Raw genomic sequence first — 26,673 nt, forward strand, 5'->3', positions numbered from 1 at the left:
TACCATGTTAGTGAGTGGGGAGATTCCCCTTCGATTATATTGGCAAGACCCCTGTGGATCTGATCTTCTAGGATGAGAAACTCTCACCTGGGGGTCCGGAGCCCGTCGTCCAATCGGATCAGAGCCCCTCGGATCAATTAAAGCCAGTGTCCAGTGTACCAACCGCCCAGATCCCCCCCACCCCAAATGCTCTTTGACACCCCCTGCTGGCTGCATGCTTGATATGACAAAGAGATGTTATGAAGTTGTGAAAAGAAAGAAATAAGCAGTCAGAGATATTCAAGTTTAAAAATACCTTTTTATTTATTTACAAGTTTTACAAGTTTTACACTTTATGTATTTATGTATTTTATGTTATGTTATGTTATAAAGTTTTACACTTTATGTATTTATGTATTTTATTTATCTTCATCCTCCACCCTGCCGTGGAGCAGGAAGATGAAAGAAATCCTCTCTGTCATATCCCTCCTCCTCCTCCTCCTCCTCCTCCTCCTCCTCCTCCTCCTCCTCCTCCTCTTCAACAGTCACCTCCTCGCTGTCATCGGGCACATCGGGATCATCAGGGAGGGGCTGCAGAACCTTTCCCGTCTGATTGTACAGGTAGCTGATCCCGATGAGCTCACCTGAGGAAGAAAAGAGTAACTAGATTCTTAATATCACAGTTGTTCTTCACCTTGTTCTTCAATGTTCTCAAACAGAAACCTTCCAGAAGCATCGGCTCTGAGTCTGAAGTATCACCTGTGTACTGCAGCGGCTTCACGTGGCTCTCCACCAGCGTGGTGTGGAAGAAGTGCTGCGTGAGCTGGTGGAGAGTGTACTGCTGCTGGCCGCTGTAGCAGTTGATGCCGGCCCCCCCCCGCTGCCGCCTTTCCCCGGTCCTCGTTCCACCTCGTGAGCCCCTCCAACAGGAACATTTGGAGGAAAGTCCCCCTCGCAGAGGAGCCTGCAACATGACACACAAACGTCAGGGTTTTACACCCAGGGAGAGAGAGAAAGTGTAAAACTCTTAGAGCACGGTGCCTCACCCGGGATGAACCTGTGGAGGTGCAGGTGGAAGGATTCCAGGGACGTGGAGCCGCGGGCACAGCGGTAGACGGGCAGAGACACCCCCTCCCGGGTCAGCTGTCCCGTCTTGGTGTACAGGCAGAGACCAGCAGGATCCTGAAGGGGAGAGGCTCTGATTATTCAGTGTCTGAATTCATGTCTGAACATGAAACATGTTGAATTGTTTCCTGTAAGAGCTGTACCTGAATGCAGGGGATGTGATGCCTCTGTGTCTCCAGGATCTCCTCCATGCGGCGTCGGTGCAGCAGGGGGACGTTCATGGCATCGGTGGCCCCCTTGAACGCCTCCACCGCCTCTCCAAGGAGACGCTCGGTCTCCTGAGCCCCACGCGTGCGGCGGCGGCAGTGCCGACCCAACTCCTTGCTGGACGGCGTCCTTCTGAACCCGTCCGCCTGCAGGGCCGTCTCCAAGAGGGACAGGTCCTCCGGGTCCCACTCGAAGATGCAGCTGGAGAGACGCCGCATGAACTCGGGGTAGAGGAGGTGGCTCTCGGAGGTCACGCCTACTGCCAGTCGGCGTATAAAGTGCCAGATGTCCAGCCTGACAGCCAGGCGTGGCCAGGCGGGGAAGAGAGCAGCTGCAGCGCAGGTGCCTCCGTCCCTCCGGCAGCAGTCCCTGTCCACATACAGGACCTGTGGAGGCTCCTTCCCTGCCAGCTGGTACCGGTCCTGCAGGCCCCGCGCCATGTCTCTCAGGCCGTAGCCCTCAGCGGCCGTCAGCACGGACATCAGGACCTGCCCCAGCTCGTTCCCCACGCTGCTCATCCACAGAGCGGTACCAGCGTCTGCTCCCGCCAGCTTCTTGGTCACCTGTGTCAAATGATCATATAATCATAAAAAAAAAACATATAGTCTTATACTCTGATTGCCTTTTACACTGTTACATTGTATTGTTAGTCTTGAATCATTTATCAGTTTCTCTTAAGACGTTCCTCCACAACCTGCAGGGGAGAAGAGGGTCTCCTCCATCAGTCAGGGTGCAGCCATGACACCTACAGTGTACATAAGTAACATTACATTTCTCACCTTCTTGGTGGAGACCATCTTGTGTGCGCAGCTTGGGCACTTCAGGTGGTACTGCCACATTTTGTTCGGCGCCCAGAAGAAGAAGGGCCGCTGGAAGAAAGCATCTGGGGAGGAGGGCCGCTGGTGGTACTTCAGCCGGGGGCCGGGGGGGTGGTGCCACAGCTGATAGTCCGTGGACAGGACGGGCCACCCTGACTTGTAGCCCACAAACAGAGCCCTGCTGACCCACTCGTGCTGCTCTGCAGGGAGGCTGCCGGCAGGAGCAGCTGCAACACACACACAGGTCACTGAGCTGCAGCTTCACACTACACACTGATACTAGATGTTTACAACAACATTATTACAGACCTGAGGGTGCCAGAGCTCTCTGCTGCTGGGCAGGACGAGGAGGCGGCGGAGGAGGAGGAGGAGGAGGAGGAGGAGCAGATGCTGTGCACAGCAGAAAAACACACTTGACATACCAAATAGATTTGATTATACAAAGCTTAATAATGACTCGAAGCACAGACTTACCTAAAGCAGCCTCCACCTGAGCCGCAGCCTCCACCATCAGATGGTCGTCTTCGTCCTCTGAGGAAGCTGCAGACACAATTTAAAAAATGTTCACTCATCACACATCACCTGACTGACAGTAACACTCCACTGACATGATACATACACAGGACCACTGGCTTTCTCTTCCTCCGCTGTTTGGGGGGAGATGTAGTGGAGGGGGAGACAGCTGAGGAGGTGGCGGCTGCTGATGCAGCTGAGGAGGCGACAGACTGCTTCTCCTTGTCCCTTCTGTCTATGTAGTCCTTCAGCTGCCCCAGTTCGGACCCGGGCCTCCTGACGGGCTGACTCCTGAGCCACTTCCTGTACCTGACATTGAGATTGAGAGGCAACAGTTAGATTGATATCACATCAAGTGTTTCTACAGCTAGTGATGAAAGTCACACATGGCCTTACGTGCTTGGCTCCCTCTCCGCAGTGTCGTACAGGTCCCTGTACGTCATGGCTGACCAAGTCCCAAAGCCCACCAGCTGCTCGTGCTCTGCAGCCGTGCGCGGTGCTCTCTTCCTGCTCACGGCTGCCATCACTAGGGCGAAGAGGCTGGCGTACTCCAGCAGAGCATCTTTGTTCCACATGAGGGGGGTGCTGCTGACATCCCCCCCCTCACGCTCTCCCTGATGGCCTGCCAGAATGGTTGCCGTGTAGCCCACGTCATTTGACAGCAACCACTGGAGAGTCTGGCCCCGGTACTGACCAAACTGGAGCTCGGTCTGGCTGAGGAGCTGCCAGCGGTCCACCGGGTTGCCCCCCAGCGCTGTGACCCTTGACACAGCTTGTGCCTCAGCCACCTCCCTGGTGTCGGAGGTGAGGCGCGGGGCTGCCCTCTTCAGATTGTGTTTCGAGACTTTGCCAGCTTCTGTGCTGGCCATCAGCTGCAGGTCTGATGTACCAGCCTGGAACGCGAAGGACGGTTTGTGATCCATTGTTCTGAAATCACATCAAACACACGTCAGAAGCTAGCAGGCAAGTACTTCACAAGTACATGTCACATCAAACACACGTCAGAAGCTAGCAGGCAAGTACTTCACAAGTACATGTCACATCAAACACACGTCAGAAGCTAGCAGGCAAGTACTTCACAAGTACATGTGAAGTACAGCAAACACCTTGAACCTTTAACCTAGCTAGCATACAAACAAAGCCTCTCTTTGGATGAGATGGACCTTTGAATTCAGGTGTTGCAGCAGGAGAGAAACACAGATAGTACACAGGAAGAACAGTCTGAATAGAAATAAGAAAAATAACATGAGTAAAAGCTGGTTCTGATTGAAAAGAGAATGCTATCTTAGTGCTATCATGTAATAATGTTAGACAACACTTTTCCATCAGCTCAACAGTAACCTCAGAGGTCTGACTTTAAATGAATGATGGCCTTCATATAAATGTTAACTTTAGTTATTACAGTACTTCATTAAATAGCCAAGTGTCTATGACTGTTAACCCTCCGTCCACATCTGTGAACGGATGTAAGCATTAACTTTATGAACATATACGTTAGTGCAAAGTAAAAAGCGTTACGTGTTTGCATCAAGCAAAGTGCGGGAGCAATGCATGTTGTTGCCGCAGTTCTAAGACTGTACATGGCGGAGTGGCAGCTTTTAATCACGAATGGTGCATATAAATGTTAACTTCATAAACGTTAGCACATAGTAATAAGCATTAAATGACAAGTATTTACGGATTTCAACGGCCAGAAAGCTCCGGTGTGTTGCCGGCGTAAAGCCTCGGTTTTGCGGAAACTTTTTACCAATGCGAATATGCGCGAACGTTAAAAGACAACACATTGGCATTCATCTACTGTAATAGCAGAGGACAACAAAATACATTCCCATTCATCTGTTACCGTTATATTACATTATAACGGACTGTCTAGCGGAGGGTATCTTACCTTTTCAAAAACCGCTCAGTTGTAAATGATGCCTGGAAACTTTCAGTGAAAACTCCTCCCCGCTCCTCCCCGTTTCAATGAAACGTCAGTGGGACAACCAATGGGTGGACACAAGATTAAAGTGAGAATGCCATAAGAAATGAACGGGAGGGGCGGGGCTAAAGTGGGACTGAGCAGCCCCGATTATCCTCGCCCCCTGGATACTGAGGATACTGCCCATTCTTCTCTACGAAGCAGGGGGGCAAGGAGAGGAAAGGGGGCTCAAAAAGTGAAAAAAAAAAAAAAAATGTGGGGAGCGGAAGGTCCGCGGTTCGATCCCCAGCTGTGGCAGACATGAGGAAGAGCTGAAGAGATGATGACAGCCAGCACTGACTGACACATAGTGACTCTAAAACAGGGGGTTTAAATTAAAGGGTATAAAGTATAAATATATAAATGTATATTCTGTGAAAAATTCACAAATTTCTCACAGACTGAGCAGCCAAAGGGTTTCTCTCCTGTGTGGATCTAGATCTCTTCTATGTCTAAAAGCTTTCTAAGATTGAGCAGCTGAGTGGTTTCTTTTCAGCACTACGTCGTGGATCACTGACAGATTCTTGTCTATTTTTCAGTGACTTTGAGCCTGAGGCAGGTTCTCTGGTCTCCTTCCAATCAGCACTGTGTTCAGCGTCAGGTTCAGAAGAGTCTCCAGTGTCGTCCTCAGTCTTTGGTTGTAAACTGCTCTCTGGATCTGAGTTCGAGGAGGAGGAGGAGCAGCCATGAGAGCCATCACTGACTGACACATAGTGACTCTGAAACAGGGGGTTTTGGTAAATGATGATGATTGTAATAAACTACAAAGAGTACGGTATACCATCTCATCATCTCTACTGTGCTTATTTATGCACCATGTTGTGTTTTATGGACCCGTGTTGCAGTGAAATATCAGACGTTGTGTAATGAATTCTAAATAAAGTTTCCACACAAAGTTCAGTTCAGAGTTTTATTTTAAAATAGAGATTCAAATAAATAAAGATAAAAGAGAATTAAAGAAAAAAGTGCTATCATTCCCCCCCACCCTCTGGGTCCCTTTTGAGTCTTTTCATCTCCTCCCGCCAGTTTTCCCACCGGCAGCCGCACAGTAAGACACACCTGCAATGCGAGTGTGGTCAGTGTTGATCCTCTTGGCCTGGCCACACTTGCTGCAGGTGTACTGACCTGTCTGCTCCCGGGCTGCGGCCCACCCCTTGCAGCATCAGCCTCCGCCGCCTTCCTCTTCCTGTAGGCTGTTGTCCTGGGCACACGAAGAGGAGGAGGCTGAGCAGCAGAGGCAGCCATGAGAGGGACATCCGGGAGCAGTGTCTGAGGAGGGGGAGGAGGAGGGGGGATGTGGCCAGATGAGGCAGGCAGACCCACCCCTGAAGGTCCCGGCACCTCCGGGATGTTGTAATTGAAGGGCTGTCCTTGTCCCACCTGTACTGCCGAGAGAACCTGTAAGACAAACCCGAGAAGACAGCTGAGTCACGGAGAGGACAGTGAGGGTTAATACGCAGCCAATATTTAGTACAGGAAACAGGAATATTTGAAGCAAGTCTTACCGTTGGAGACTCTCCTTCCCAGGACAGGAGGTGTTCTTCCCCTTCGCTGTCTTGAACCGCCCCTTCAGCTGCCTCTCCCGGTGTCTGGGAGGGTAGACGACTCGTCGCCTGTCCGGCTCGTGCAGGCGTTGCCAGAGGGCCATGAGTTCGTCCACCCTCTTGTCAGAAAGCCCCTGAAGGCTCCTGGCTTCCAGCAGGGCCTTGGCCAGCTTCAGGACATGCTGGTATCCTGGCTGGCCATCAGGACCCTGCATCTCCTCCTGAGGAGAAAAGGAAGGAGGGAGGAGGAGAGAAATGCTGCTGTGAGCAAAGAGTCTTGAATACATATTATTATTATTATTATTATTAATGCACTCTCTATTGAACACAGAATCTGTGTTCATCAGCACTCCAGGTACTCAGTGGCCATGAGTTATTTTACTGTGTACTTTTTCAGTTATTCTCTGTCAAACTCCTGTGGCAGAAAATCATTTTATCTCTCATCAAATATGGCAGAAAACATGCGGATTAACAGAGGATTAAAACTGTAATCAGAGCCCTCTCATCTGAGCTCCGTTACACACACACAGGAGCGGGACATCCTCCTCAACCTGTCCGCCATAAATGCCTCAGAGGACGGATACCTGAACCGTAGCGTCCAGCTAGCTTAGCCGCTAGCTTAGCGATAAATACACACAGCGTTGTATTGTCCTCCCCCTGTCGTCCCTAAAAGCTTCAGAGTGCGGATACCTGAGCTCCGTAGCATCCCGCTAATGTGAAACACACACACACAGCGTTAGCGGGACACTGTCCTCCCCCTGTCGGCCCTAAAAGCTTCAGAGGGCGGATAGCTGGGCTCCGTAGCGTCCCGCTAGCTTAGCCGCTAGCTAAAGGTAAACACACACAGCAGTGCATCAGCGGTTCACAAAGTACCGCACAAACACCACGGTTAACTCAGTATGACTAATCTCGGACATAGAAGTGCGTTTGTAACAGTGTTTACACCCGTATTTGCTAATAATTAATGCACATTTTACTCACAGTGTCGCTTTGTTGAAGTCAGTCAGTGTGAAAAAACAATGGCGGACGGAGGAGAGATTGCTGAGAATTATGGAACAAATCCGCCTCACCGATTGGACGCCAAAAGCCCCAAAAGTTTGATTCTCTCTTATGGAACATATCCGGCCTCCCTATTGGGCGAGTTATGGAACAAGCCTGGACAGCCATTGGTCAGAAATTGGAACATTGGAACAGAGAAGAACATCTCACCGGTAGCGCAAGGATGACACGCAAATTCGTGAAGCGTTCCTCTTTGCCAATTTGTAATGATTTTTCTAAATTAAATCCCGATTCCTAACAAGCAGAGGTGGAAGCAGTACTCAGAACTTCCAGTTAAGTAAAAGTGAGGTTGCTTGTCTTGTTTTATACAGTATTTTGTGTTTTTGTCCAATCGGGGGCACAAACTGCAGCACAGCAGCAGGGGTCTTTTTTGGACTCAATGCCTAGAGTCACCCAATAGCTTTACTCTCTAATTGTGTGCAAGTACAGATTCCAAACAACAGTGAAGCTATGTTGCATTTGCAGAGAATGGGAACCTAGTTTTCCTCTTAGCTTACAAAGATTCTACCACTCATTCGCCCACATTCACAAGACATCGTAACTACCACTACGCTGGCGAGGTCAACAGCACGGTCAACAAGGTGGATTTTTCAACAGATATGCTATATGCTCTAAGTCATTTAAGAAGGGATACAGTCCACTGGTCATCCCTTACAGTGATTTGATGTCAAGCATCTTACTGAGTTCTCAAATCAATAGGAGTCGGCACGGAGAACATCCCTCTTTACTTGTACACTCCAAAGACCTGTGTGTTTGCTGGAGCAGAGTCCAAGTGGTTTAGGCATTGTACTTTATTTTCAGACAACAAAGAACTGTCTATTGCATTGGCCGGGAATCGGACCCGGGTCTCCCTCGTGGCAGGTGAGAATTCTACCACTGAACCACCAATGCTGAATTATAAAGCCAAGCCACCATACGGCAGTTGAGGCGAAAAGTTCAGCCAACAAAGACTGTTTTTCAAGCAACCACGCTTCTATATTTCATTATAAGCTCTATATCCGTAAAGACATTCTAGTGTTCCTCCCTTAAATGGATGTGATGTTTAGCATCAAACTAGTGTTTTCTAATGCCACGGAGTAAGCACGTATAACATCCCACACAACTAAAGCGTATTACTAAAGAGATAGGTTCCAATTGGGGGCACAAACTGCAGCACAGCAGCAGGGGTCTTTTTTGGACTCAATGCCAAGGAAGCCACAGGTGAGAGCCATGAACCATGCTCGCGCAGCTCTAGCGCAGCTGGGGGAAAGGGTGTGGCCTGGGAGGTGGAAAAGCCAAGTCAGGGTCACCGCGAGGGCTTGGACTGGGACAACTGCGGTGCTGTCTGTTCTCGAGGACGGCCTCCACAATTACTCTGGTTTCTCTTCAAAGCGTATAAGTCTTTCGCCTTTTACTAAAGACTTCCGTGGAGAGGAACACCTACGAGTTCAACCTATTTTTGGTAGGCTTGGCCGTTTGGCTGAGCATTCTGAGTTTGTGAAAGACAAGAAAAGGGACTGGGTTAGGGTTAACCCAGTTACGCAGCGCCTCTCTTATGCCAGGTCAAAAGAGCCGCACCAAGACCGGCGGTGTCTGTGCAACGAGTCCGTCTCCTGCAGCAAACGTTAAGGGTCATCGCTTCTCGGCCTTTTGGCTAAGATCAAGTGTAGTATCTGTTCTTATCATTTTTTCCAGGAAGGACATTTCGAACCACGAGGAGAAAGGAGCGATGGCCGGGAGGGCCGATGACGGACAGCCGATCCCAAGAGTCGGGCTGAGATTCACACTACGCTTCCAGGCAGTTGGCGCAGACGAAGATGTCGTATCGAGGACGTGGTTCTGCAGGAAAGTCATCATGGAGCAGCTCCATCTGAAAGTTGATGTCATCTACTGCCTACAATGGAACCAGCAGGAGAAGGCTTTCGACGTCACCCTAAAGGACGAGCAAGTATATACGAAGGTTGCTAAGGACTGTGTTGCTGCTGCTATGGTAAAGCCGCTAGCCTGCTACAAGGTTTTAAATTTGGACAGACCAAATTTCAGGACAATCACGGTCAACATGTTTAATCCCTTTGTGACTGACAGAGCGCTGGCTGATTTTTTGAGGCTGTATGGGGAAGTGCTAACTGCAGCAAGACATGTCAAGGACACCATGGGGATCTGGACAGGTCGAAGGCAGTTCCAGGTGCTTCTTAAATCTGAGCCAGAGGGTTTTGGCGGCCTCAAGCACCCGCCTGCCTCCTTCAGCCTTGGAGCAGATCGAGGGTACCTTTTCTACCCGCGTCAGCCAGCTTTCTGCAGGCGGTGCAGGCAATCAGGCCACGTGGAGGGAGGGTGCGCTGGCACCAGCTGCCGTTTTTGTGGCCAAAGGGGACATGAGGCCAAAGACTGTACAGTGCCCAAGGCCTGCCATGGCTGCAGTGGGATCGACCATCTTCACCGAAGCTGTCCTGAGCGTAGGAGGACGTTTGCGGAGGTAGCCGGGGCCAACAACCGGAGGGAAACGGAGTTCGAGGACCTTCTGGAAGGGCTTATCCAGTGCCAGAAGAATATGTTTCCGGTGGGCACGGGGGAGGCTGCGGCGGTGGAGCGGGTACCGGGCGGCGGCTCGGGGTCTGACAGCGTGGGCCGAGGGCCTGCGGGGAATACGGACTCAACTGTCGCAGCCGATGTGGGTGTCAAGCCTGGGATACGTAAAATACAGGAGGCTTTCGGAACAGAGGCTCCAGAAGACAATGGGGACTGCTCGCAGGTCGGAGACAGTAAAAGGCCAAAGACAGAGGGGACGAGGAGGAAGGGGCGGGCCAAAGAGGTGGTGGTGGATGAAGGAGATGGGCAGCAGAAGAGGAAGGGACCAGTGAAGGACAGTGACCAGGGGAGGGGCAAAGCGGACGAATGCCATGGTTTGGGTGGAGGGATGGTGGGGGAGGACCCAGGGGTTGTAGGGGTTGGGCTCCCAGCTGGGTTGCCACTGGACCGGGGGCTGCTTGCTGCTCCACTGCTGCAACCACCTCCCTCGGGGGATGACACACAAGGGGGCGTTGTGAGTCCCTCCACCTCTTCTAGTGTGATTCCTGTGTTATGGGCCGACCAGATGGACAGTTTCAGTGAAGACCCCTATGCATCGTGAAAATGGAGTGGGTAATTTTTCCTTTGTTAAGGCTTAACATTTCATCCTCATGACACGTTATTTTGATGTTCTCACTTTGAATGTGAGAGGAATGAGGAACACTGTTAAAAGAAGGACTGTTTTTGATTTTTTAGGCACTTTGCATGTTGCCATAGTTTTTTTGCAAGAGGTCCATCTGAGAGACATGGGGGATGTGGGGATGTTTTCAAGGGAGTGGACGAAAGGGGACTCAGTTTGGAGTGTAGGGGGGGTTCACTCTACGGGGGTTGGGATTTTGTTTTGTTTTAAGGAAATAAGGGTGGAGGATGTTTTTGTTATTGACCAGGGCAGGGCAATAGGGGCAGACATTGTTTGGGGAACAAGGAAGCTGCGGGTCATTGTGGTATATGGACCACAGTCACCGGCAGAGCGGACTAATCTGTTTACATTAGTGGAGCCTTTCCTTGTTACCAATAGACAGGTAATTATAGGGGGTGATTTTAATGTTGAGCTGGGGAAGGGAGGGGATGCCAGCGACCAGTATATTTCACAACTCATGGTTAGATGTGGGTTGGCAGATGGGGGTAAGGGGGTCAAGCCACACGTGGCGTAACTCAAGAGGCGTGGCAAAACGTTTGGACTATTTGTTTTTTTCCAGGTCTTTAAACCTGATCACAGGTAGGACCATCCCCGTTTTCTTTTCTGACCATGATGGCCTGCTGTTTCGAGTAGATGTGTATGCGCTAACTTTTGGGCCTGGTTACTGGCGCCTAAATGTCAGTGTTTTGGAGGAAAAGTTTTTCAACCAACAGTTCCCTTTGTTTTTTAAGGGAGTGTTGGGCCTCAAACCGCTGTGTCAGGGGATACTAGAGTAGTGGGAGGTAGCCAAGGACAGATTTAAGACCTTCTGCTTAGGTTATTGCAAAAGGAAGGCAAGACGGTCAAAGAGGGAGATGTCCCATCTGCAGCGACTCCTAGAGCGTGAGTACGCAAAGGGGAACTGTGGTTCTACTATAAATGAAAATGTATGCAACTCTTTGAAGGCAAGGCTCAGACATGTCTCTGAAGGCAAGGCCCGGGCTTTCCTGGCGAGATCACGTTCAGAGTTCATTGAGCAGTCAGAAACATGTTCTGCTGCTTTTTTCAGCTCGGTACGGGCTAAAAAAGCAAGGCAGGTGGTGACAGGGTTTAGGGACAGTCAGGGTATTGTAGTGACAGAAGAGGGCCAGGTGGTGAGGGTTGCCACAGATCATTTCAGGGACAGCTTTAAGGAGAAAGATGTGGGAAGAGGGGATGATTTCCTGGAACTGCTGGATCGCCAGGTTCCAGGGGACATAGTGCAGGCTTTAGAGGTCCCGCTAACAGTTAGCGAATTGGAGGGTGCGCTCAACAGAATGAACAAGGGTAAGGTGCCAGGAATTGATGGCTTACCTGTGGAATTTTATGCAAAGTTCTGGAGCATATTAGGGCCAGTATTGTTGGAGGTGCTGACAGAGGCACTGCAGGCAGGAGAAATGAGCGGGTCTTTAGCCACCGGGGTGATCTCCCTCCTGTATAAGAAGGGGGATCGCACTGAAATAGGTAACTGGCGACCTTTGACCATGCTGTGTGTGGACTATAAACTCTTGGCAAAAGTTCTCACTGATAGGCTAGGCGAAGCAATGCCCCATGTGGTTCATGTTGACCAGACATGTGCGGTGCCAGGGCGCTCAACAAGATGGAACCTGCAGCTCCTAAGGGATGCTGTAGCGTGGGCAGAGGACAGAAACCTGCCACTCATGCTGGTTGCTCTTGACCAGACCAAGGCTTTCGACAGGGTGCAGTGGAGTTTTATGTTCAGCATTCTGGAGAGGCTAGGTTTTGGTAAAGTCTTTATAAGGTGGTTGCGCACATTATACATGGACGTGGGGAGCAAGGTAGTAGTGAACGGATACCTAGGCGATTTTTTCCGGTTACAATCGGGTGTGAGGCAAGGGTGCCCTCTCTCACCACTGCTATATGTGCTCTATATGGAGCCTTTGGCGGCAGCCATTAGGGCAGACCCAGGGGTCAGAGGTTTTCTAGTGCCTGGCAGCAGAGGGTTACGGGTGAAACTGTCCCAGTATGCAGATGACACCACTTTGCTGCTGGACAGGGATGAATGCCTTATTCGTTCGCTGCAAATCATGGAGGACTTCGGCAGGGCATCCGGTTCCAAGCTTAACTGTGCAAAGTCCTCGGTGAAGTTTTTTGGGAAATGGAGAGAAAGGATAGATGCGCCAGGGGGTCTTGCTTTCTGCCCAGGGCCTATAAAAGTTCTGGGGGTCAGTTTTGAGTCTACTAAAAGTGCTTCCCTGAGTTGGGCAAGACGGCTTGAGGCAGTAGAGAGGAAAGTGTCTCTCTGGAAGAGTAGGCAGCTGACCTTCATAGGGAAGGTATTAGTGCTGAAGGTAGATATATTGCCATCCCTCCTATATCTCGCATACATATATCCGTTGCCGGTCAGCATGAGGAGGCCTCTTATGCGCCTCGTGTTTGGCTTCATATGGGGTGGGAGATACGAGTATGTGGCGAGAGGCCGCATGCTGGCTGGGGTCGAAGCAGGGGGGAGAGATGTACCACATTTAACTCTGAAGATGGACTGCATTTTTGTTTCGACTTTATGTAGGGAAGTATCAGGCCCAGTAGTACATCCTTCTGGTTATTTTATCCGCCTTTTCTTTTCTTATCAAGCAAGAGAGCTTATGGCCTGGAGCAATTTGGGGCCCAGAGCGGAACAGCAGCCATGGCACTACCGCCATGCAGCAAGGTGGCTTCGGGCTCACCCGGAGGCTGCCGGGCCAGAGGTGAAACTCAATCACAGAACCCTATATAAAGAAGCCAGAGAGAAAATCAATGTCGGTCCTGTCATTGGAATACCATCCAAAGTGTGGAGGAGGATCCAGCCGAAGGGACTAGACAATAGACTAAAGGACCTTAACTGGCTGTGCCTGCTTAGGTGCCTGCCAGTGCGGGAAATCATGCACCGTCATGGATTGGCAAGGTCTCCGGTGTGCCCTAGGCCAGACTGTAAGGATGAAGAGACCATCAGACATGTCATGTGGGACTGTCCTTTCGCACGGGGAGCATGGAGAAGAGTGGAAGGGTGGTTAGGACAGAGTTTTCCTGGTCTTAAGATGACATGGGATGGGATTGAAAGGGGCTCGGGTCCTGGTGAATATTGGGCAATGTTCCCCATTTGGCTAGTGGTAAGCCTGCTGAAGAGAAATCTGTGGCTGGCTAGGCAGGATGTTGTAAAGAACAAATGCTGCAGCAGCATAAGGGGGATCATAGGAAAAGTAAGGGCAGATTTGAAGGGGAGAATGGAGAGGGACATTCTGAAATGGGGACAACACGCCGCTTTGGAAAGATGGAAGGGGGGTTTAGGGCTGGTGGGGTGAAGACCAGATCACCTAATGGTTATTACCAACATGAAAAGTAAAAGTGATATATGTGTTTGTATTGAATGTCCTTTGTTTACTTGTTTGTAAACTGTGTATAAGAATGATGTAAATTGAAGATTTGTTATAATAAAAAAAAAAAAAAAAAATCTGTTCTTATCATTTTTTCCAGGAAGGACATTTCGAACCACGAGGAGAAAGGAGCGATGGCCGGGAGGGCCGATGACGGACAGCCGATCCCAAGAGTCGGGCTGAGATTCACACTGCGCTTCCAGGCAGTTGGCGCAGACGAAGATGTCGTATCGAGGACGTGGTTCTGCAGGAAAGTCATCATGGAGCAGCTCCATCTGAAAGTTGATGTCATCTACTGCCTACAATGGAACCAGCAGGAGAAGGCTTTCGACGTCACCCTAAAGGACGAGCAAGTATATACGAAGGTTGCTAAGGACTGTGTTGCTGCTGCTATGGTAAAGCCGCTAGCCTGCTACAAGGTTTTAAATTTGGACAGACCAAATTTCAGGACAATCACGGTCAACATGTTTAATCCCTTTGTGACTGACAGAGCGCTGGCTGATTTTTTGAGGCTGTATGGGGAAGTGCTAACTGAAGCAAGACATGTCAAGGACACCATGGGGATCTGGACAGGTCGAAGGCAGTTCCAGGTGCTTCTTAAATCTGAGCCAGAGGGTTTTGGCGGCCTCAAGCACCCGCCTGCCTCCTTCAGCCTTGGAGCAGATCGAGGGTACCTTTTCTACCCGCGTCAGCCAGCTTTCTGCAGGCGGTGCAGGCAATCAGGCCACGTGGAGGGAGGGTGCGCTGGCACCAGCTGCCGTTTTTGTGGCCAAAGGGGACATGAGGCCAAAGACTGTACAGTGCCCAAGGCCTGCCATGGCTGCAGTGGGATCGACCATCTTTACCGAAGCTGTCCTGAGCGTAGGAGGACGTTTGCGGAGGTAGCCGGGGCCAACAACCGGAGGGAAACGGAGTTCGAGGACCTTCTGGAAGGGCTTATCCAGTGCCAGAAGAATATGTTTCCGGTGGGCACGGGGGAGGCTGCGGCGGTGGAGCGGGTACCGGGCGGCGGCTCGGGGTCTGACAGCGTGGGCCGAGGGCCTGCGGGGAATACGGACTCAACTGTCGCAGCCGATGTGGGTGTCAAGCCTGGGATACGTAAAATACAGGAGGCTTTCGGAACAGAGGCTCCAGAAGACAATGGGGACTGCTCGCAGGTCGGAGACAGTAAAAGGCCAAAGACAGAGGGGACGAGGAGGAAGGGGCGGGCCAAAGAGGTGGTGGTGGATGAAGGAGATGGGCAGCAGAAGAGGAAGGGACCAGTGAAGGACAGTGACCAGGGGAGGGGCAAAGCGGACGAATGCCATGGTTTGGGTGGAGGGATGGTGGGGGAGGACCCAGGGGTTGTAGGGGTTGGGCTCCCAGCTGGGTTGCCACTGGACCGGGGGCTGCTTGCTGCTCCACAGCTGCAACCACCTCCCTCGGGGGATGACACACAAGGGGGCGTTGTGAGTCCCTCCACCTCTTCAAGTGTGGTTCCTGTTTTTTGGGCCAGATGGACAGTTTCAGTGAAGACCCCTATGCAATGTGAAAATTGAGTGGGTAATTGTTCCTTCCAAATGCTGCAGCAGCAGAAGGGGGATCATAGGAAAAGTAAGGGCAGATATGAAGGGGAGAATGAGAGGGAAATTCTGAAATGGGGACAACACGCCGCTTTGGAAAGATGGAAGGGGGGTTTAGGGCTGGTTGGGTGAAGACCAGATCACCTAATGGTTATTACATACATGAAAAGTAAAAGTGATATATGTGTTTGTATTGAATGTCCTTTGTTTACTTGTTTGTAAACTGTGTATAAGAATGATGTAAATTGAAGATTTGTTATAATAAAAAAAAAAAAAAAAAAAAAAAATCTGTTCTTATCAGTTTAATATCTGATACGTCCCCTATACGGGGACTATATATTAAATGGATTTTTAGCACTGGGAGCCGAAAGAGGGGCTTGCCCCGTTCACTCCACGCATCAACCCGGTATTGCAGCGCCTCCGGGAACGGTGCACCCATCTCCTGCCTTGTCGAAAAACAAACACAGACGCATCTCGAAACAACAACAAATGGTTTCATTTGAGGGCAGAAACTGCAGCACATCGGCAGCAGATCCTTTTTTGGACTCTATGCCAGAGAAGCTAAAGGTGACAAATTGAACTTGCCTTGGCTCTGGAGCGTGGCACGCAGAGTGAGGCTCACTGCAAGGGACAGAGATATTTAGAGCCCAAAGGAAGGACACGCTCTGGGAGGACATTGACACCAGAAAGTCTTCCCTGGAGCAAAGAAGCTGCCACACATGCAAGCTGTAGCCAGGTTGTCTTTGACATTTTCTTCAACACTATAATCAGGGGAGAGCGCGAACGCAGTCCCCCACTACCACAAATTATGCAGTCGAGATTCCCACATTTGGGGAATTCGCAGCGGTCAGCATAGCCGGGGTGCAATGGCCGAGCCTCGCCCTGGGTGAACCACCTTGGTGATCATGGTATCTCCCCTGCCAGGTAAGTATGAGTTGGATGGGTCAGAGGCAGGGGACTCTTGCAACGACAAAGGACACGGCGTGGCGGTTCCTGCCTCTGAGCCGGCCAACGCAGCCCATCAACCACATTTAACCCTAAGCCTTAAAGACAGATAAGGCTTGAAATAGAAATAGGTTCCAATCGGGGGCACAAACTGCAGCACAGCAGCAGGGGTCTTTTTTGGACTCAATGCCAAAGAAGCCACAGGTGAGAGCCATGAACCATGCTCGCGCAGCTCTAGCGCAGCTGGGGGAAAGGGTGTGGCCTGGGAGGTGGAAAAGCCAAGTCAGGGTCACCGCGAGGGATTGGACTGGGACAACTGCGGTGCTGTCTGTTCTCGAGGACGGCCTCCACAATTACTCTGGTTTCTCTTCAAAGCGTATAAGTCTTTCGCCTTTTACTAAAGACTTCCGTGGAGAGGAACACCTACGAGTTCAACCTATTTTTGGTAGGCTTGGCCGTTTGGCTGAGCATTCTGAGTTTGTGAAAGACAAGAAAGGGGACTGGGTTAGGGTTAACCCAGTTACGCAGCGCCTCTCTTATGCCAGGTCAAAAGAGCCGCACCAAGACCGGCGGTGACTTATATTATATTATTGACTCAATAATATAATACATGACTTTGAGAGTAGGCAATCTAGGCATACAGTATTAACAAAATGAATTAAACATACTTATCACGGCGATGGTGTACTGAGTTTGTTTATTTTTTTTGTTGTTGCTAGGGGCTCCCTTAGTGGCTGCGGGGCCCTAAGCAGCCGCTTATGTCGCTTAATGGGTCGGGCCGGCTCTGGTGAGGGGGATTCTTGCTGTAACGGAAGTCATTGTAATGTAACGGAAGTCATTGTAATGAAACGGAAGTGCCAAACTGCTAGTGGTCTCTTTGCTAGCCCCGTTAGCCCTGTTAGCTTCATTAGCTCCAGGCTGCTACTCGGACGTGTTTGTTGTGTTGATGCCTGGTGGAGTATTCTTCATTGAAATATTGCACTTATCTTATGGATCTGCGGTTTAAAGTAAACAGATATGGTTCTAAACTGTATTGAAGTAAACATGTATTATTTTGAACTGTATTTTAGTGAACATGTATTGTTTGAACTGTTTTAAGTAATCCTCACTTACACTCACTGACCCAGATATCCTGCTACACACACATACACCTCCTCCCACCAGCACACACACATATTCTTTTCAAGGTCCTTTCTGGGCATCAATATATCTGTGTACAATGTTTGGTTGTCTGGGAAAGAATAGTTTGTGTGAAATATTCCTTGGGAAAGTAAAGGAGTGAATACAGGTGCAGAGATAAAGATTGACTCTGTCCTTGTGTACTTCCGAAAATCTCACGCTCCATCAGAAGAAACATACTTTTTTCCCAGAACTCTGATTCGCTGTATTGGACCCGACCAGAAGTGAATCCAACCAGTAAAAACACCTGGGGGAGTGAGCAGCTCACACAGCTCCTCCCCACGGACTCTCTGATTCGCTTCGGAGTAAAATGGGACGGAAGAGTCAACACATCTCCGCCCCAAAAATGTCTATGAATACTGTTGTTTATTCATGCAAAATGCTTCCTGTTTCTGACTGGCTGGTCCCGATACCTGTATTGCACGGCAGTAGAGCTGGAAGTCCAGAGTGCTCTGGGCTTCCTGTTTCTGACTGGCTGGTCCCGATACCTGTATTGCCCGGCAGTAGAACTGGAAGTCCAGAGTACTCTGTAAACTTGTATAAGTGTTTGGTAACACTTTATTTTGATAGTCCATAGTTAACACTCTATAAGTCATCAGTTGACATTCAACAACACTGTTTCAACAGACAAGTAACATGCATTCAACTAACTGCCAGTAGAATATAAGGTACATCTCAAGTGTTGATCTATAGATTTTACAAAAAGTCTCTGTTGACTGTCAACATGTTTTTTGCAACAGGTTATTAACCGATATTCAACCTTACTATCTGTAGATTGTGTCAACATCTTCAAAATTGACAATCAACTACTCAAAATCAATCTGTCAGTTGAAAGTCAACAGGGTCATGTCGACTATCTGTTGAGTCAAGATGTCAACTGAAGATGACATTAACCATTAGTTGATGATCAACAGAAAAGCAACTTTAGAGTTTAGTTGATTATTACAGTAAGCATTAATAATAGTAATACATCTAATTTCAAAGCGCTTTTTCAGGTGCTCAAAGACGCTTTACAGTGGTGATAAAACAAGATAAAATAGAATAAAACATATTAAAACAGCAACACAACATAATTCACAAATTAAAAGCCAATCTGAAGAGGTGTGTTTTGGTCAGTGTTTTGAAAGTGGGGGGGTCGGTGCAGTCTCTGATGTGTTGTGGAAGGGAGTTCCAGAGGGTGGGGGCAGCGATGAAGAAGGCTCTGTCCCCCCAGGTTCGGGGAAGGGGTGTAGTGGTGGATCAGGTCGGTGAGGTAGGGGTTGATTAGTTGATGATCAACAGATAAGCAACTAAAGTTTAGTTGACTATTACATTAACCATTAGTTGATGATCAACAGATAAGCAACTTTAGAGTTTAGTTGATTATTACATTACGCATTAGTTAATGATCAACAGATAAGCAACTTTAGAGTTTAGTTGACTATTACATTACGCATTAGTTAATGATCAACAGATAAGCAACTTTAGAGTTTAGTTGACTATCTGTTGATCGTCAACTAATCTAGAGTTGACTATCAGTATACTTTTAGTAGGTTCTCCACTGAGCGTTTGTAGGCATGTGTTAGGACTATCCAATTCAAGTGAAAAACAGTTGAGAACAGTAGAAAGTCTATAACCTATCAACAGAACACATACATTCATCCACTAATTGAATGCACAACTGATCAGAAACACTGGATAACTGAAGTCAATACCAGGCTATAAAGCACAGTAAAACAAACACTATAGGCAGGATATCAGAGAAAGAAAGCTTTTTTTATTTTAAGAACATGTTAATACATTTTATTAAAATTTGATTATTTCCAGTTTGTTTAAAAGCACAACACATTAACATACATGGAGACACATGGTTATTACTTGATGGTTATTCAAACTGCATCTGGCTCGTGGGCAACGTATAACTTCATGCTGTGCATCACGAGATTGTTGCACTTCGACCTCTGCTGTTCCCTGTATACAAATGAAACACTAAATTGAGTACAAATCAGGACACACCATGTGTTTTCCTCAACAACAAAAATCACATCCGTCTTGAAATCATAACGAGACAGTTTACATTAGCTGTTAACAGACGGTAACAGAGGTGCTATTCACATGCATTACAAGGGGATTAAGCCATCAAAAAAAAGGCTGGTTTGCAAGAAAATGAACCATAGTCATGATATTGATATAGTTCATAAATGTCCAACTACATATTTTTAACCCCACCTCATGCTCAGAGATTTATATAAAGTGGCACATGGGTCCTAGAATAAAAAGAACAGACGATTATTTCAACTTTTATCTTGATAAGTGAGAGCGCAGGCCAGTCTACATGAATGCAGGGCAAGGCACGTTTCTGTCCAAAGGTTCCATGATGGAGTCGATAATGTTTTAAAATATCACTTTGAGTGGTGACATGCTGCATAGTTTACATCTCCATCCCATCTGTGATTCAAAAAATAGAAATGGGTACGTTTACCTGATGCTCATTATATTAGTATGTAAACATAACACGTCTTGAATTAACCTCTGAAACAACAACTAGTCTGACACACTCAAGGGCTTACCTAATGTGAACCTGAAGTCCATAGCAGGAGGCTACAGTAAATGTCTTCAAGAGGAGGTGGGACTGTTTTCTGGGGAGGCAAATAAAAGAACAAAATAGTTACATGATGACAATGTAACAATCATTTCAGTAGAATTCATTAAAACATATTTAATTCAATTAATGGAATCAAACATAATTAAAATATAAGTATCATTTAAAACGGTATTGTATTTATATACATTTATAAGGATGGCATTTATTAAGGATAGTATTGGTAGATACCAGTACAATTCGATGATTCTCTACACAGCGGATCCTAATTACTTCCATATACACTCCTTTATCTCGTTTGCATACTGTCTAATATCTATTTTACGTTGTAGTAAAACATCTCCTTAATAAAACTGTATTTATTGATATTTCTCGCTAAAGACTGCATTTTACTGGACTACAATGAACACATATTGCTGACGTTATAAATCCATCTTCGCCCAATTCACAATTTTACTGAATTGCGCCTGAATGCACCTTAACTGAAGAGAGCTAACGTTCTCAGATTCAAACATGATTTGCATCTATAGCGTTGCATAAGCATGAAAAATATAGTTTTAGTTGCACTTCATATTGTATAACAACAACTCGATGCTGTAACTGCAGACTGAGTTTAAATTGGGTACACATCTAAGATTGTAGAAAGATAATTAATTGCTCACAGTAAAACAAACGGTGAAATACATACAAAGGAATACATATCAAATCGGCGCATTAGTGACTTACTCTTACATAACCGCTGGGTTATAAAGTAGTAGGGAATAGCTTTAGCGGAGGTATTTTACCGCACAACATGCAGCAGAGCCTCTGAGCCCCGCGGCTGTATCACAGTGCCCGGCAAACGCTTAGAGCGGCACAGGGGAACAGTTTGCGGAGTTGATTCTTAATACGTGCTCTTAACTTAACCACAGAATTGTGTGGGTAGGCACTTGATACAAACTTTGCCCAACACCATTTGCGCGAAGAAATAGACTACATGAGCACAACAGGGCTGAGTCTAACTTTAACAGCAGTAATGGCGCTGGCATGTCGATGTTCCGTTCAAAACAGTGAATACAAGAAAAGTAAATAACACTTGCTAGTTAAAAAGCAGTAATTAATAACTCAGGTGGTATGCTTACTTGTTTTAGATGATTTGAAGAGAATCCAACGCAAACACGTGTCCAACTGCCGAAGAATCGCTGTAAAGAGTTACAGGAAGTCTCACACCGCGGTATTCTCGTTTGAGGGCGTGGCATGACCGTGGCGTTGACAAAAGCATTTTCATTAAAGCTCCAGATTAAAGTGTGCAGAGTCAAAACCCTCAAAGTACACCCTTTAGCGAGTAAAACTCCAACACAGAAAATACCTTCCGGGTACCGCCTGATGTCATGCGGTACCCGGAACGAAATGGACCAATCCCGAAGAGCTATGGCCACACCCAGCGGTGCTGGCCGCACCCTCTGCCAGCCTAACATTTACCGTTGGAAGCTCTGGTTCAGTTCACAATCGATCCAGTCATGCCGATGCCAAGGACCTGTTTCCTGAAATGTGAGGAGAAGTCTGAGCTGTTTGTCCTACCGACGGAAGAACCACAACGAAGTCAGTGGTTGAAATGTCTTTTTAACACTGTTCCTTCAGAGGTTCGAAGAACTTTACTGTGGGCCCGGCATTTCACAGACGAAAGCTTCCAAAACATTGCCCAGTTTGAGGCCGGATATGCACAGCATTTGAAACTGAAGGACGATGCTGTTCCTAGTTTGTTTGGACCGTTTGGAGCAGGAGAATATTCGGGTACACAACCTGTAATGCATTGTTATTTGTGTATTTATCAAACAAGGTATCTACCACGACTGTTGAAATGTGTAAACCGGACTGCTAAGCTATTGACATAGTGCTAACTGGGCTAACTAAGTTGCTAGCGTTTCCATATATCAACTCCAATATCAGCAGATCGCCTTACATACATGTATCTCATAGCAGGATAATGTCTGCATTCACACACGAAATAGTCATAGACAGTATACTCCGGGTGATTTACCGTACGGTCAGTCGCGAAACGTAATTACATTATAGCTAACGTAACGACCGTGTATGCTACCGAGCTAAACAACTAGACTACTAAGAGCTAGACATGAGTTTGCTCGGAAAAAACATTCGTTTTATGCCAGCTACAATGAATGTAGCAGACTACCCATATAAGATTGCAATTATAAACACGTTATTGCTAGCCTAATATGAACCACTAACTTTTGTTCATAGTAGTTTTATTACTCTACATTATAGTTGCCGTTCCTCCGAGCTAACGTTCATATCGTGTTAGCTACCAAGGTAAACAAAGCTAGGTTAGCATATTAGCTGGCAAGCTGTTCATTAGATTGATTAGATAGATCCACACTCCTACCACAACTACTACTAACGAATCTAAAACAACTAAGTTTCTCTAATATTTTGTGATTTGCATTTGATTTCGTCCAGCCAGATCCTGGCGGACAATACATGACGGGACTACCACACTGATGCATCGTCCTAAAAAGCCCCGGCTGCTATAGGCAAGATGCCGACAACGGGGAGTAATTGATGATATACCGTGTATATATGTATATTTACGTTCATTTTGTACATTTCTAAAAATAAAGTTTAATGGAAATACTTAGTAGGCTTATCCTTTCTTCCCTGAATTATTTGCTCCTATAACTTATCATTCATATATAGCAAACCATGATTTGATTTCTCATCACACAGTAGTAGTTTATTACAGGTAAAAATAACTTACTCTTTGTTATGACCGGCTCGTAGGCCACAACGGAAAGACAAGGAGACATACACGAGTTTACAAAACCACGGCACATTTATTGTGGTAAATGCAGAGATAGGTGGTCGAGGGGAGAGGATCGCTGAGCTGCTTTGGAGAGAGAGAGGGGCCGCCGTGTGACTCCGGGCAGCTGGCTAGCACCTCGGCTCCGGCCAGGTGTCTGTGATCGCGCTGATTAGCCTCTTCAGCTCCACCCCATCGTAAGACAAAGGCCCTGGGGCCGTCACACTCTTCTATAACAACAGTTGTAGGTACAGTTCGGTTAGTTAGCGTATAAAATATACGGCTGTACCGACGCCATTATAAGACTGATGTTCCGCTGAGAGCAGCCGGAAAAAGCACTGTTAGACATGGGCGGAGCCTCTCTGGTGGTTGACTAATCAGAACAGAGTGGCCGAGCTGACCAATCGGAGCACACTAGGCTCACAGGGAGGGGGGGGCAAGAGCTCCAACGAGTCGTTTAGTGGAGAGAGTGAATACTGCTGAATACACATACTTGACAGAGATGCTGTTGTGCACCGACAGAAATGCTAGAGAGATGCATGTTATTTACGTTTGCTTTCTCTCATTCCAGGCTTCCTGATTATTTTCACCTGTGTCTCCTGTGCTCATCAATGTCAGCCCCGCCCCTGATTGGTCCCACCTGTGTCTAGTTACCCTGTGCTTATATTCCCCTGTCTCCCAAGTGTTCTTTGTCAGTTCGTATTGTCTCTTGCTATGGTCAGGTCTATGCTCTTTGTACTCTTGTAAAGTTTGATTCCTCACTACGTGAGCGCTTTCATTTTGTTCCTCTATTTTTGTCATCTCGGTTAGAGATTTGATAGTTACCTTTTTTGTTGTTCATTGCTGTATTTTGGAAAATAAAGTATCTTACTAATACTTTACCTCTGTCTCCCGGGTCGTGCAATTGGGTCCTACATCCTAAGTGTCTGAGTTCGTAACAGAACGAACTGACCATTATGGACCCAGCCGACCCAAGAACGCTTCACGCAGCGCTGTCAGCACAGGGCGTGAAGATCTTTCATCACGAGGAACAGCTGGGCCTAGTCAACCAGGAAATGCAAGAACTAAGAGGACACCAGGCCGGGATTCAGGAAGCATTATCCACACAGATGCAACAACTGGCTGTCCAAATGAATCATTTTTTCACTCACCAACAGACTGCTCCTCCGGTGACGTCATCCACAACTGAGAGGTTGCCTGTCAATGCTCCAGCTGATTTCCCAAGTCAGGCTGTTTCTTCCCCTTTACGGCTGGCTCTTCCGGAGAGATTTTCCGGAGATTCTTCTAATTGCAGAGCCTTTTTGGTACAGTGCGATCTGCATTTTCAACACAACCCAGGAGCCTTTTCATCGGACCATGGTAAAGTGGCGTTTATTGTGTCTCATTTAACGGGAAGAGCTGCAGCCTGGGCTACTGCAGAATGGTCAAGAGAAACTGAACTATGTTACTCATTGACCGATTTCATAGAGACTATGAGTCGTATTTTTGACCACTCATCGCCTGCTACAGAGGCCAGCAGAAAACTTTTTCATATACGCCAGCTCAACCGCCAGGTGGTTGATTACGCCATCGAGTTTCGCACAGCAGCAGCGGACAGCGGATGGAATGTTCCGGCTCTTCGTGACGCCTTCATGACGGGACTTTCGGAACCGATAAAAGACCAGCTGGCTCCACTGGAGACACCCCGGGATCTGGAATCTCTCATCGCCGTGGCCATCCGGATCGATAACCGTCTTCGGGAAAGAGAGAGGGAGCGTCGACGCAACCGAGACGTTATTCCCAGCTCCCAGAATGCATCTTGGTGGGTCGCGCCGCCAGCCCAGGATGTCCAGCCCATGTTACCACACCGTCAGAGGATTACACTTCCGAATGACTCCGGGGAATCCATGCAGCTGGGAAGAACCAGGCTTTCTCTGGAGGAGAGGCAGCGCCGTCTACGGGAGGGTTGTTGTTTCTACTGCGGCCAGTCGGATCATCAACTCGCTTCATGCCCGGGAAAAGATCGTGCTCACCAGTCAAAAGGAGGGCGCTGGTGAGCAAGTTTCCCGCAGACTTTCCTCCTCGACCTGTTACGCAGGTAAACATTTGTATTAACAATCAAACCATTGACCAGGGTGTGTTAATAGACTCAGGGGCTGACGAAAGTCTTATGGACTGGGGCGTAGTAAATCAGCTAGAAATAAAGACTGTTCCGCTATCTCATCCTATTAATGCCAGTGCCTTAGACGGCCGCTTGTTGTTCACAGTCACCCATTGCACTGAGCCCATTCAGATTACTGTGAATAAGGACCATACCGAGAGCATGCAATTCCATATTTTTGAGTCGGCTCAGCACCCGATTATTTTGGGGTTTCCATGGCTAAAGATCCACAATCCTCACATTGACTGGCGTTCAGGGAAAATTAAGGAATGGGGAGAGGATTGTATGGGCAGGTGTAAACTTTCACAACCTGTTAATGCACCAACAGACTCTCGTAAAATCATTATAGATCACCCCGACTATCCTGATCTACAGAAGGTACCTTCCTGTTACCATGATTTAAAGGAAGCCTTTAACAAATCCAAAGCCATGTCGCTACCTCCTCACCGAGATTTTGACTGTCCCATTGATCTCTTACCGGGAGCCCCCATTCCCAAGGGGAAACTTTATTCGATTTCGAGACCTGAGAGAGCAGCAATGGACGAATACATTTCCTCTTCACTCAAATCAGGAATTATCCGTCCTTCATCTTCTCCAGCCGGAGCGGGATTTTTCTTTGTGGGAAAGAAAGACGGGTCTCTGAGACCTTGCATAGACTACAGTCCACTAAATGACATTACAGTGAAGAACCGCTATCCTCTGCCACTCATGACATCTGCCTTTGAACTACTTCAAACTGCCAAAATATTCACCAAGTTAGATTTAAGAAATGCATATCACTTGGTTAGAATAAGAAAAGGGGATGAGTGGAAGACAGGATTCAACACTCAGAGTGGTCACTATGAGTATCTAGTAATGCCCTTTGGACTATGCAATGCACCGGCTGTGTTTCAAGCTCTTGTGAATGAGGTTTTACGGGAATTTTTGAATATTTCAGTGTTTGTGTATCTGGATGATATTCTGATTTTCTCCCCAGACACTAAGTCTCATGTTAACCATGTCCGTCAGGTTTTGCAGAAACTGCTAGAGAATCAGTTATATGTCAAGGCAGAGAAGTGTGAGTTCCACACAAAAGAGGTATCCTTCTTAGGATACATAATCTCACCTAATCATATGCAAATGGATCCGGCTAAAATCAGTGCAGTATCCCAGTGGCCTACACCAGACTCCAGGAAGAAGGTCCAACAGTTTCTAGGGTTTGCTAACTTCTATAGGAAGTTTATTAGGAATTTCAGTTCTGTTGCTGCCCCTCTACATGTTCTGACTTCTCCTAAGGTTCCTTTCAAGTGGACTCCCCAGGCGGACTTCGCTTTCCAACGTCTCAGAGAGAGATTCACATCAGCCCCCATACTCACCATTCCAGATCCCCAGCGCCAGTTTATGGTCGAGGTTGATGCTTCCAATGAGGGAATTGGAGGAGTACTGTCTCAACGTTCTGCAGAAGACAACAAGATGCATCCATGTGCTTACCTGTCGCGGAAACTGACAACGGCAGAGCGGAATTACGACGTGGGGAACAAGGAACTGTTAGCTGTAAAAGCTGCCCTCGAGGAATGGAGACACTGGTTAGAGGGTGCAGAGCAGCCGTTTTTAGTCTGGACAGATCACAAGAATCTGGAATATATAAGAAAGGCTAAGCGTCTCAACTCCCGTAAGGCCAGGTGGACAGTATTCTTTAGTAGGTT

General features: G+C 47.7%; 1 protein-coding gene, 5 non-coding genes and 1 pseudogene across 6 annotated transcripts; 4 read left to right on the forward strand and 3 right to left on the reverse strand.

Annotated features, from left to right (window-relative positions):
• Positions 1-513: 513 nt before the first annotated feature.
• Positions 514-3,565, reverse strand: LOC117494308. Its single transcript, XM_034145152.1, has 9 exons — positions 3,039-3,565; positions 2,749-2,951; positions 2,604-2,669; positions 2,439-2,519; positions 2,091-2,356; positions 1,248-1,874; positions 1,026-1,161; positions 739-943; positions 514-623 (listed from the first exon to the last, which is right to left on the reverse strand). Exons 1-9 carry the CDS (start codon positions 3,563-3,565, stop codon positions 620-622), a joined length of 2,115 nt encoding a protein of 704 aa, XP_034001043.1. The 3' UTR covers positions 514-619.
• Positions 3,566-8,025: 4,460 nt separating this feature from the next.
• Positions 8,026-8,096, reverse strand: trnag-gcc. The gene has a single exon. It is a non-coding gene; the product is annotated as a tRNA-Gly (tRNA).
• A 458-nt stretch (positions 8,097-8,554) lies between these two features.
• On the forward strand, positions 8,555-8,671 carry LOC117494564. Its single transcript, XR_004557094.1, has one exon. It is a non-coding gene; the product is annotated as a U5 spliceosomal RNA (small nuclear RNA).
• Positions 8,672-8,818: 147 nt separating this feature from the next.
• LOC117494550 lies at positions 8,819-8,899 on the forward strand (annotated as a pseudogene).
• Positions 8,900-15,597: 6,698 nt separating this feature from the next.
• Positions 15,598-15,786, forward strand: LOC117494577. The gene has a single exon (XR_004557106.1). It is a non-coding gene; the product is annotated as a U2 spliceosomal RNA (small nuclear RNA).
• A 328-nt stretch (positions 15,787-16,114) lies between these two features.
• On the reverse strand, positions 16,115-16,278 carry LOC117494548. Its single transcript, XR_004557082.1, has one exon. It is a non-coding gene; the product is annotated as a U1 spliceosomal RNA (small nuclear RNA).
• A 366-nt stretch (positions 16,279-16,644) lies between these two features.
• LOC117494565 lies at positions 16,645-16,761 on the forward strand. Its single transcript, XR_004557095.1, has one exon. It is a non-coding gene; the product is annotated as a U5 spliceosomal RNA (small nuclear RNA).
• Positions 16,762-26,673: the final 9,912 nt, after the last annotated feature.

This window comes from Trematomus bernacchii, unplaced genomic scaffold (assembly GCF_902827165.1).
Source record: "Trematomus bernacchii unplaced genomic scaffold, fTreBer1.1, whole genome shotgun sequence".
Taxonomy (NCBI): Eukaryota; Metazoa; Chordata; class Actinopteri; order Perciformes; family Nototheniidae; genus Trematomus; species Trematomus bernacchii.